The sequence below is a fragment of the Rhinolophus sinicus genome, linkage group LG09 (assembly GCF_036562045.2).
Source record: "Rhinolophus sinicus isolate RSC01 linkage group LG09, ASM3656204v1, whole genome shotgun sequence".
Lineage (NCBI taxonomy): Eukaryota > Metazoa > Chordata > Mammalia > Chiroptera > Rhinolophidae > Rhinolophus > Rhinolophus sinicus.
The window spans coordinates 6649997-6662458 of NC_133758.1; the positions used below are offsets into that span (position 1 = coordinate 6649997).

A 12462-nucleotide genomic window follows, 5' to 3' on the forward strand; every position below is an offset into this window, starting at 1 on the left:
GCCTTTTAAGCTGCCTGTTGCTCTGGTATAAAGAAAGTTGGTGTTTATAATTATTAAAGTGATTATGTGCAACTTTTTGAAGACAACATTCATTCAAGATAGGTTAACCTGTATTGACTTTGAAAGTATAAGCACTTTCTTATGAGTGTGACAGGATATATTCTATTGATAGCTTTCAGTAGTTTTAAGGTAAATTGAAATAGTGGGATGGATTTCTTGGGTGGCATGACACCATCTGACTTAAATTTTTCAGAAAAGGCACAGAATTAGGAATGATCTTTATATATGTTAAAGTTTGCGAAGCTTATAATTTTTACTGTATTTTCTCATTGGTTGCATATTTCATTTTCTCTGTTTGCTTTGTGAATAAATAAATTTAGAGATAATATATTTTGGGATTGCTGGTAGCATGTATTTTATTCCTCCACGATTTACCTTTTGGCAATTTGTAATGAGGTTTAGATTAAGCTTAGACGTGCTTCTCCTGATATAATTAGGGTTGACTCTTTTGCAAATGAAATTTCAAGAGTCAGTTCTGGAGTTGCATCAGTTAATTACTAAAGTAAAAATAGGACCTAGAGTAGAGTGATGCAATGCATCTGAAGAATTATGCATTTTGAAAATATGTTTGCCTTTGCAAAATAAGTTTTGTTCCTTTTGCAAATTTGGTGGAGTAAAAATCTTATAACACTGCCTCTTAGTTTTTTTAACAATGTTTTGTAAATGATATGTTTTGTAATAACCTTTGGTGTTAATTCATTTCTGAGTCTATTTGGCTTTGAAATATGTGTATATAATAAAATATTTGCACTGTTTTCTTTTTATGAGTTTCTTAGGTACTATTATGACTACCATTTCCGTTTTATTTTTCCTGAAAGGACTAACATACTTAGGAAACATTTTAGATTTTAACCTCTATAGGGTATTTTAAAACTATGTAACATTTAAGTGGACAGAGTAAGACATAAATATTCATAACATAGTATAATCTCCTGGGATAGTATTTCATAGTGTTTGTGTGAATGATCTTTTGAAAAGAAGAAAGAATAATTCTCATGTGGATTGTTTTGTTTTTGCTGAGGACTCTAAATAAATGTTTTTGCCTATCAAAATATTGGCTATGATCATACTCTTTAAAGGGATGTTTTTGAAACTTATTTTTTAAACTGATATTAAATGATAGGTGCTATATTTGTATTATGTGGATACAGTAGTGGTCATGGGCTACAGTTTTATTAGATTTATGTGAATTGGATGATATACTTAAAATGCAGTTAATATAACATTTAAACTTTATAGCTTTAGACATGATAGGCTATCATGTAAATAGGAGTAAATTGTGCACTATCCTTAGTTCAAATGCAAGTTTGTTTTTTGTTTGTGTTGCTTTCTTTTTGGGGGTTTGGTTTGGTTTTAATTGTGGTAAAATACACATAACACAATTCACCACTTTACGTGAATCGTTCCATAGTGTTACGTACATTCACATCGTTACGTTTGTGTTGCTTTCAAACAGAGCTCTAATTCGGCCACTTCCAAGTCAGCAAATGTTTGAACATGTGCAGAAAAGACATCGTGTGTTTTTCGTTTATGTAGGTGGAGAGTCACCTTTGAAGGTATGAAGTGATTTTATGTTTTTAATCTGAAAACACAGACATATTGTAATTTAATGTTCTGTATAGTCCGAACTTCACCAGAGACTCAAAATACTTCACACTTATTGGAAACACTTCATTTCAATCTGAGTATTTTTATAACAACAGTACTTTATATTTTATCCTCTATGGTGTTTGCCTTCATGAAACCGAAGTGAGTAAAAAGTGGGTAGATGTCACCTGCCTTAGTATTTCTCCTATTATTGACTTGGTTGTTTAAATTTTATATTGCTTTTTAGCATTTTGAGTCTTTGAGACTGCACAGTGTTTTTGAGTGTAAAATTTTTAAAGGCAAAAGATGGTTGTATTAAATTATTTTATATATGTGTGTATACATACACATGTCTCTTCCTATAATCAGCAAATCAAATCACTAACTATAAATTCAGCTTATGTTATGTTTAAAGAACTTTAGAGGATGAAAGTACTTAGTTACAATGGTTTTGTACATTAGAAACAATTTATTTCATTTGCTTATATCCCATCTTCTTACATTAGAGGACTTAAGGAGGAAAATTGTGACAATACTACTTACTCTGAATGTTTAAAGAGGAATGAATTTTGATCTTAATATTTAAGTTGCCTTTTTTTGTTTGTATTTTCACAGGAGAAATACATAGATGCGGCTTCAGAACTAATTGTGTATACATACTTTTTTTCTGCCTCAGAAGAAGTGGTTCCTGAGGTAATATTTACAATTGGATTTCCATCACTTAATTTCATAACACTGCTTTTTATCCTCTAATCCTGTGCCATGCGCTGTGTATTAAGTCCCCAGTGACGGTGAGGTGGGCACAGGATCTGATAGATGGAGCTTACATTCTCATGGGTGGAGGGGGCGACTAAATGCTGGTGTTGGAGGTGAGGTCTTCTGTTGGGTCTTCAGACTGAGATAGTGGTCCTCGGTAACCAAATTATGAAGGGGATCGTTACTGCAATGAGAAAAATAAAGGAACCCTGTGACAGGAGGGGACATTGAGAGGTGGAATGGCTGCTCTAGATTCGTGATCAGGAAATGTGTGTCTGAGAAGAAAATGTTTGAACTGGGACTTACGTGACGTGAAGGAGCCACACAGAGGCCAGAGTCCATGAGAAACGGAACCAGTGCTGCTGGTGCCCAAGATGAGGGCACGCCTGGCATGTCGAGGGGCAGAGCAGTAGCCCCGGGTGGCTGCAGTGCGGGGAGAAGGGACACGGGAGGCAGCAGAGGCCCCTGGAGGCCCCGCAGGTCTGCCTGTTCCGGGAAGTCGTGAGCAGGTGCACAAAGAATTGAATAGGGATGAGCGGAGATCCACAGAAGTCCTTTAAACTTGTGAAATCATATAGGAAATCTGGGCTTGGAGATTAGTAAGAGAACTGGGGAAAAGAGAAAGACTTGTTGTGTTTTGGAAATAGAATTATTTGAGCTTGCTTATCGGGAGGAAAAGGAAGGAGTCAGGGATGGCGCTAGGTGGTTGCTTTGGACAACTGGTAGATGGTGTTTTTATGATCTTGGGGATATTGCAGAAGGAGCAGGTTGGCGGGTGGGGACGTGATCAAGAGTTTTGCGTTGTTCGTTTTAATTTGATTCGGTGAATCAGACAGCCAGGTACACGTGTGAGATGCACAGTCGGATTTAGGGGTCTGGCGTGAAGGCTGTATAAATAAACTTCTTAGTCATGGGATGCAAAGTGTTAAGGAAATAAGAGGGCCCAGGACCTAAAGACAACAAAGGAAAAGGAGAAACAAGAGCCATTAAGTGGGAAAACACGATGAGTGACGAGCCAAGATAAAAGCAGTTTAAAATCGGAGTGGCCAGTGAGTGAGGCTTGTGCAGACTGACTGTGAAAAGGACAGGAAAGCAGCCATGATATCTGTCCACGTGGATGACAGCGGTTTTAAGAGAAACGGTTTCAGGCAAGGGGACAGGAGCTTCATCGGTGGCCTTTGAGAATAGGTGGATAGAGGCATGCAGGTAGGGAGGCGAACGCCACAAGTACAGGCTTCTCTTCAGAAAGGTGTTTCAGAGATGGGGACCTGAGGAATTTGGCAGTAGCTGAAACATGAAATGAATCAGAGTCCTTTTTCTTTTTAATCAGTATAAGTTCTAAAAAAATCAAAATAGTTTTTTTCAGAAAGGTATACCATATTACACATTTACTTTTTTGGTTAATATTTTTTAACATTTGAAAAGATTGCCATGTTTCCCTGAAAATAAGACCTAGCCGGACCGTTAGCTCTAATGCATCCTTTGGAGCAAAAATTAATATAAGACACAGTCTTATATTATATTATATTATATTATATTATATTATATTATACCCAGTCTTATATTATAGTAAAATAAGACTAGGTCTTGTATTAATTTTTTCGCCAAAAGACGCATTAGAGCTGATGGTCCAGCTAGGTCTTATTTTCGGGAAAACATGGCACATTACCTAGAGTATGTGTTTAATGCTTCCTATAACGTGTACATAGATGTTTCTTATAAATATATATATTCTAAAATGGTTTTCAACTCCTTGGGGAACACCAGACAATTTCTGGCCACTTTCAACTCATTTGGGTTTACATAATTTGGTCTCAGAAGTTATTTTGCAGTGTTTTATGTATATGCTTTTATTTGAAGGGGGTGGGGGGAAGATAGGCTGGAAAATTAGCCATACTTACCATCAGATTCTAAAACAAATGCCTCAAAAGTTGAAGAAGCAGTATTTTGGGATGTCTTAGGATATCTTAATGTGATGTAGAGGCCTAGAATGGACTAGAACTTTCAATATACTTTTGTCTCATAAGTGCAATGGACCACGTTTTAGTATTAGAAATGAGAATTCCTACTGGACGCTCATCCGTGAAGCTCTCCAGGCAGTTTCACCTGGCATGCCTCAGAGGGCCCTGACTCCATCTCAGTCCTCACGTGAGGCCGGGATGTCTGAGATGCAAACCCCTGGGACCTGTCACATCTGGGTGGGTACAGACAGTGTCGCTACATGGGCACACTTCTGGACTATCAGGTTGTTTGTTTGTTTTTTAATTTTTATTAATAGCCTTCTTACCTAGTTTATTTAACATTCTTTAATTATTCCTGCAAATATCAATATTTGTCATCTCTTTTTTAATTCTGAGTATGTGGTTGCAAAAGTCTTCTGTGCAAAAGTATTCTGAATAGTTATTTCAGAATAATGTGAGGTTTTTTACTCCCTTAGAGAATTCTGAAATAAGGACAAAAGCCATGATTTTATATTATCCCCAGATTTTGAATTTTAATGTGTGGTCATGCAAAGCTTCCTTAGCTTTCCAACTAGTATTTATAAAAAGCTCAATAAATGGAATAAGGGAATATGAAGATGAAGTAAGACAGTTTCTGACTTCAGGATACTGAATGATGAATGGAGAAGTTTGTCATGTAGACAAATAACTGTAATATAAGAGAGTGAGTTTAAAGGACCACAGGAAAGAGGAGGAGGGATTCAAATACGTGGAAACGGATGGCAGCAAAGTTTCAGCTCTTTAGTAATGTGATGGTGTGGCCCACTCGGATATCCTTGAGGAGAGCGAGGCTGAATATAAGAAATACTTGCAAAGCGCCTTTGGGGTCGAGTTCCTAAGAGAAGGTGGATAGAGGCATGCTTGATGACACAGCCTTACCTAAACTTGACCACTGCCTTTAAAACAGTTATTTTCATGGCGCTGTACCATTTTTTACTAGTCACGTACCAGCTCTTTCTACATTACCTGACATATGCTTCCTCCCCTTTATAATCTTTCCAGGACAGCTGTTTTTATTCTTATTGTTATTTTATGAGTTAGCTACTGAACTGCTTATTTATTTGTTGTTACTTTCCGTATTGCCACACTCATATGATAATTCTCTGTGGCTTACCCAAATTATATCTCTTTTGCTCTAAATACTGATTTCATTATCATAATTTTACTATTCTGATAAAATTACAATACAGGTATAGGAAGCAACTACCTTCTGACTGAATCCCTTATTATCAAATAGCATTGTAAGTTTACATTTATGAAGCAGTTCCCGGTTTAGGCCTCCTCTCACGTCTGTTAGCAGATCTAACTCCTGAGTCCCTGGTGAGGTGGGGGCTCAGTGTCCTTGATATTCAGAGGAGGAAGCTGACGCCCCAGGTGAAGTGATGGACTCGTGACGTAGCCCTGGAGTGGGGGGAAGGACTCGAACCCACTGTGCTGGCTGGTACCTCACGCGCTGCTCTTCCGCCTCCTCCGAGTGCCTCTCGTCCTTTACTTCCCAGGATGTCTTTAGGTCTTAGCAACTCGAAGGCTGTTCCATGGTTTTCTCCATAGAAAACAGGGCGCTGTGCCAGGGGATGAAAAAGTGAGATCAAACCCCGTCCTTGGATGAATTTGGGATTGACTGTGCTCTTTTTAACTGTAACAGTTTTGTCATTCTTGTTTGTTTTTGTCTTGCGTCCTTTATTATATTTGAAATCATAGCTACCAATGGAAATTTTTTTAAATAAAGTTATTTACACGTCTGATTTTTGCAGTATGTGACACTGAAAGAAATGCCCGCTGTGCTTGTTTTCAAAGATGAAACTTACTTTGTTTATGATGGTAAGTGCCAAAGTTTCAGCTCCTATAAAACATTTTAAAATTAAAATGCTGTGTCTATTATAGGACTTAAATGTGGATGAAAGATTTAGTAAATGCAGCTGCTGCCTATAGTTCTCATTAGTTGAATGACTGGTGCATTTTTCTTACCTTTCACCTTTTTCCACTTAGCGTTCTTTGTTCTGGGTTGTGTTTTTTTGTTTTGTTTTGTTTTTTGGTCAGGTCATCTCCCTTTTTGAGAAGTGAATCCTATGCAGTTTCTATACATTACTTTAAAATATTCAAAATTAATGTTTAAAAAAGATGAAACATTTCAGACTCACAAAAAGGTGAAGAAATAAAACATCTTCAATAATGGTGGCGCCCAGGGGTATTCTGCCCTTAGCTCCTCTCCCTGCTGGACAGAAGTAACCACACACCTGCTGTCCAGCATTTCTTCATCAAAGCAAATACTTGGTCTGTTTGTAAAATATATTTCTTACATGTAATATACATCATAGTAAAGAGGATGCTTGAATAATAAGTCCCTACCTACATACCCACTCACCCAGCTTAGAACATTACTGAGATCTTTACCCCTTTTGCTTCCAGAAGTTTTTTTCTATGTTGAATTATTTTAAAGCAAATCCCGGTGGCATTTCATCACCGTGTGCTTCATTGTGTGCCTCTTAGCAATGTGGACTTGTTTTTTATAGCCAACCACATGCTGTTATAACACTTAACAAAATTAACAGTCATTCCTTGGCATTGTCAAATACCTACCCCACAATTCCCACATGGTGCTCTGAGGTCCCTCAGGGCCGTCAGCAAACACACAGTGAAGAATGGCTCTGTGCAGTGATGCTTTTGTACATCCGAGGGTTGAGAATAGATTCCTATAAATGAAATTTATGAACTTAAGATTTTGAGCCTGTGTCCAGCATTTTATGCATACCGCTAGAACAGAACATTAGAAACATTGTAATCACATGTTTACACCGTAATTTACCAACTTTGTTTTTAAGAGTATGAAGACGGTGATCTGTCATCTTGGATCAACAGGGAGAGGTTTCAGAATTATCTGACTATGGATGGCTTCCTCCTGTATGAACTTGGAGACACCGGTAACAAACATACACAACTCTCCATCACTCGACGGAATTTTTCCTTCATTGATTACTTAAATCTGATTCTGTAGGAAATGGGTTTTAAGCTCTGTTCTATAATTTCATTTCTTCCTTAGACCTGAATGCCAGTTGTGTTTTATGAGAATATGGATTAATTTTACTAAAGAACGTAGCTCTGTATGTGAATCAAAGATGAGCCAGAGAGGGCTTGCTAATAGAAGTGAGAGTGACGAGAAAATAGAGCCTGGAGAACAAGGAAACGCGGGACTAAGACAACCAGGAAGCTATACTCAGGAAGCTGATTTTGTGTAATAAGAGTTGAATAGAACTCTCAACCTTCCAACCTGCTTTTCCTTGTGAGGAAAATATGGGCATCAAATTGGCATGGGTACTTAAAGCTACAGGGTTGAAATTGACAGGCAAAGCAAATATAAATACAAATGCAAAAATGAAAGCTACAAGAAGATAACCTGTGGTCTCAAATATGTGAAAACTACAAAACCTATAGGAAGCGAACCATGTAGGTTTTAGGAGGATGTGTTTCATACATTTATAGTGGATTACAAATAAGAAATCATGGTTATTGTTACCACATTCGTCTCTGTTCACATCTTTGTGATAAGTAGGATGGAAGCATAGTTTTAGATTAAAAGAATGGGAAAACTTGACTCAAGGCTCAATTTTTTTTGTTTGAGAGGTAATGGTCATTGGTTTTCACTTCCTGATTTTCTGCACTCCAATCTGATTAAGAATACAAATTAGAAATGTTCGAATGGTTCTCCTGTTATTTTGTAACTCTCCGGGTAATATAGTTGTTCTAGTTCTTGAGCCTGCATGTTTAGCGTTCTGTGGCGGGTGGTGTTTCTGTCTTTGCTTATCCTTACAGAGGGAGGCAGGTATTAGCTCAGGTTGGGGGCTGACTTGTGGGTGTACCTCCTGATGCTTTCAGGCCTGTGAAGGGCAGGGGGGAGATGTGGGAGTAGTCATTTTGCTTTCAGTTATTGTGATCATAGGAGAAGCATGGCCGCAAGGTAATTAAAATGGGCTCTGTTCGTGTAGGTTCTTCTCCCAGGTTGATTTGGAAAGAAGTTGGCTGTGGCAGTCAGTGTTCCTTTGCATGTGCGCCGTAATCATCCTTGTTAGGTATCGCGCTGCTCCTCATTTCACGTGGCCATGTACACAAGCACCGCAACTGACTCCTGGCTCTCGGCGGCTTCAGACACTCAGTGTCTCCCCAGAAATTCTGGTCCCTGCCCCTTGCGACTCCTGCCCAAATCTGCAGTCTCGTTTCACTCTAGTCTTTCCCACCCTCTCCCTTCTCCAGTCACACTGACTCTTCAGTTCTTAAAGAGGCTTTGCATCTTGCACCAGAGCACCTTCATGCATCCTGTTCTTTGCCTGCAATTGTGTAGTTAATCTCTGTTCATGCATCAGAGTCAGACCAAATATTGCTTCCTTAGGAAGGTCTTTCATGGACCCCCTCAAGCTACGTTAGTTTCCTCTGCAATACTCCTATAAAAACACCATGTTCCTTTCCTTCAGAACTCTTCCAGTCGTTTACCTTGCACCTGTTAGCGTGATTGTCTTTCCTCTGGGCTGTGCTGTCCGGTCCAGGGCTGTGTCTGTGAGTGCTTGTCACCGTGTCCTTTGTGACCGGTCTAGGGTTGGGCATGATGCTTGGTGCGCAGGAGTCGTGAAATTGACGTGTGAGAAACAGCCTGCGCTGGCCTGTGAGAAGACGCTCTGTGTATGGTGGGCAGTTTGATAAAAAACTCAAGACGCTCTTGAGAAGTAAAGAAGCATAGCAAAAACCAAGCACTGAATAGTAAATGAGATCACATTTCAAGAGGGGAAATGATCATTGTGAATTAGTGTTTTCAGCTGAGGGTTAAAAAGAGTCAAGATTGTATGGAATTTAAAGGCACGTGAGCAGTACGCAACTAGGGAAGAAGCGTTCAGATGTGGGTGTAGCGCACTGATTTAATCCTACGTTCAAATACCTACTCTGAGCCAGAAACCATTCCAATATTTTCGTGCATATAATCTCATTCAACTCTCCCGTTAACTTTGAAGTAGATACTAGTTTCCAGGGTTAAGTTGAAGTTTAGTGAAGTTAAATCACACAGCTAACAAATGCCGATGCTTCACCCCTCTTCTCTCTGGCTGAGGACGTAATGGGCACCGCTGGATCGCAGGGTCTGGTTGTCTGACTGCAGTGCTCTCATGCTGCCTTCCTAGAGCATATCAGAGACAAATACGATTTACGTTCTGTACAGGGATAAATAAACCCAAATCCATTGTTTCTGGGTTACTACTGGCAAGTTAGTGACCCCTGGTCCCAGATGGAGCGGTAGGTAGTGTGAAAGTCCTCGTTTCATACCATTCTTGCAGAGCTGCAGTACTTAAAAGTGAACTTCTTTTATCAACTTATTTTTTACAGTTTTAAGCCTTTGACAAATACTTACTTTAATCATTTTGTGGGTTATGTTGAAAAATACAACTTGTGTATATGAATTGTTAAACATTTACTATTAGTTACATTTTGAGGACGAGGTTGTGGGGAACTTACCATTTGGGGCCGACCAAGTCACTGATTCACTGAGTATAATGTATAGTGTAATTGGAATTAAATTCTGGAAACATTGTTTACTAATTCCCAATTCACAGCTTCAGTAATAGCTGAAAAGTTTGCATATGAGGGTTATTGAACTTAGATTTGTCATTCTTCATTTCAGGAAAGCTTGTGGCTATTGCAGTTATTGATGAGAAAAATACTTCAGTCGAACATACCAGGTATAGTACCTTGAAATTGTTTTAAGCTTCAAGTGTCACCTAGTTCAGCCTTTACATGGCTTCAGATACACTTAGCATAGTATCTTTTCCTGTGGTATTAGATAAGGCAGCAGACATTATCATTGAATCATTATAGATTTTTCAAGTGAAGAAATGAAACAGTCCTATATTTGTTCTTCTGCAGATTAAAGTCAGTTATTCAGGAAGTTGCTCGGGATTACAGAGACCAGTTCCACAGGTAGGTGCTTGCATTCGGTGTGACTCCTTTATCTTGAGCTACGTTTTATAATATAGGAAACCAAAAGTAGCGTTTCATGCTTCCCGAGATGAATACAGAAATATGAATCGTCTGGACTTGAAATTTGTTGCTACAAGTAAAAAAAAAACAACAACAACAACAAAAAACGCTTTATAATTTGTATTGTACCTGCTTCTTGATAGGATTTGGGATAAGTTTGTGGTAAGAAAATATGCACATATACTTTGAGAGGTTAAACGAGCAATCATGAGTCAGACAAATGGTGATTGTAACAGGAATTAAAACATTAACATAGAAAAAGAAGTGACATTTTTGTTGTGTGCTAAATCATTCTGTTTGTTGCTGCCATAACACACAGTTACAAATTTGTTACATTATTTAATTATTCCCTTTTTGTTCTGAGTCTTCTAATGATGGATCAGTGTATTTCTGCTATTGCACAGTAGGGGCATCTTCTGAGCAGTCCTGTTTTAGAGCAAGTGGGCAGTTTTACTTAAACGTATTTTAGTTAGAAAAGCTTATGTTGCCCTGCATTTTAAACGTAGTACAAATGTCTTAAAATTTGTTTAATTTTACTTGTGTATATTTGTGTCTCGAAAACCTATAGAATTCAACGCCTTTCTACATTAATTATACGTGATTTATATGTTTACAAGCTTACCAAGTTAATTTCTTCTTTTTTGTATTTAATATTGCCCTCTCTCTTTTTTGTTTTTTGTTTTGGTTTGTTTTGTTGTTGTTGGTTAGGGATTTTCAGTTTGGACATATGGATGGAAATGACTATATAAATACCTTGCTGATGGAGTAAGTAAAGTGCTAAATGATGAAATAATTTTTGCTATCAATTCTATCAATTTTTAAATTTCTGTTTCTGAGAGAGAAACAGAAGGACTAATAGCTGAAAAGGGCAAACTTTTGATGTATGTTGATACAGATGTTCTCCCATTAAATATTTTACTTCACTTTTTACATGTATATTTGAAAAAATGAAATTTTCATATTGTTCTGTACTAAAAAAATGTGTCTCCCAATCCAATGTTAATAATTTATAGCATTTTGAAAAGAAGACATCATTCAAAAACTTGAAAATTTTATAGTTTCTGTTTAGTATACACCTTACTTTAAGATCACTTTTAATGAACAAATGTAACTGAAGTAGACAGTTTTTAGTATTCAAGTATTACTTGTTATTCTAGAATAAATTTATTTTAACAGATTAAAATAACTTTATGGGGAAAATACACAATTTTACAATAATTTCATCGGTTCTGCTTATAATGTAAAGATCTGATTTGTCACTTCTGAAAGTTTAAGATACTGGAAAACATTTGCTATACCTATATTGAATTAATAAATTTCAAATAAGAGCTCACTCTATTTAGTGTGTATTTACTGTACAGGTTGGACTATTAGGTTTGTGAACTTGCCACCATGTAAGTGCATGGTGGAAAATCGCGAACTTAACTGTCCGGCCGTGTATGTTACACACTACGTGTGACACTGTTGATGCAAAAACTGAGGAAATTAGAGTCCCTGTCTTCAGAAGCTTACAGTCCGCTTGGTAAGACGTGATCATCACAAAACTGTGTGAAAAAGTCTGTGTAGTAGAGGATTCTAGAAAGACTTTTTAGAGAGACTTTCACCCCCCACCCCAATGCACACTAGGGTGGAAGGGCTCAGAAATGCTTGCTTGAGGAGGCAGCGATTAAGAGAAGTTCGAAAGGATGAGACGTTAGCTGAATGGAGGATGGAGAGAGGCTATTTCAGGCAGCGCGTAAGCGCAAACACAGGAGGTGGGAGCAAAGCGGGGTTAGGAGAGTGCTGGAGCTTTCATGTAGCCCTGGTGCAAAGATGGGGTACGTTCACGAGAGACGGATGTGCTTATCCAGCGGCATCCATCCAGGGCCGCTACGTCAGCACCACTGCGCTGTGTCCGGTCCTGCTAGCGTTGCTCTGTAACGTCGGGGTAGCAGATGCCGTCGTTCGTTGTTGCAGTGTGTGCGGTTAGAGCCTTCCATTTTCCAAGTCAGAACAGTGGGGCAATGAAACCAAACTTAAAAACTCAAAGTGACAGCATTTTCAG

At 38.2% G+C, this 12462-nt stretch overlaps 1 protein-coding gene across 2 annotated transcripts in view; it reads left to right on the forward strand.

Moving 5' to 3' along the window:
- Window positions 1-12462, forward strand: part of TMX3 (thioredoxin related transmembrane protein 3) — a 41105-nt gene that overhangs the window by 19443 nt on the left and 9200 nt on the right. The window contains exons 7-13 of one of the 2 annotated variants that reach the window (XM_019729345.2): window positions 1517-1616; window positions 2263-2340; window positions 6158-6224; window positions 7226-7324; window positions 10063-10120; window positions 10305-10358; window positions 11127-11183. In XM_019729345.2, the coding sequence (XP_019584904.2) occupies window positions 1517-1616; window positions 2263-2340; window positions 6158-6224; window positions 7226-7324; window positions 10063-10120; window positions 10305-10358; window positions 11127-11183 (513 nt within the window). The remainder of the gene's footprint in view (window positions 1-1516; window positions 1617-2262; window positions 2341-6157; window positions 6225-7225; window positions 7325-10062; window positions 10121-10304; window positions 10359-11126; window positions 11184-12462) is intronic. The other variant, XM_074339862.1, reaches the window with a different exon arrangement.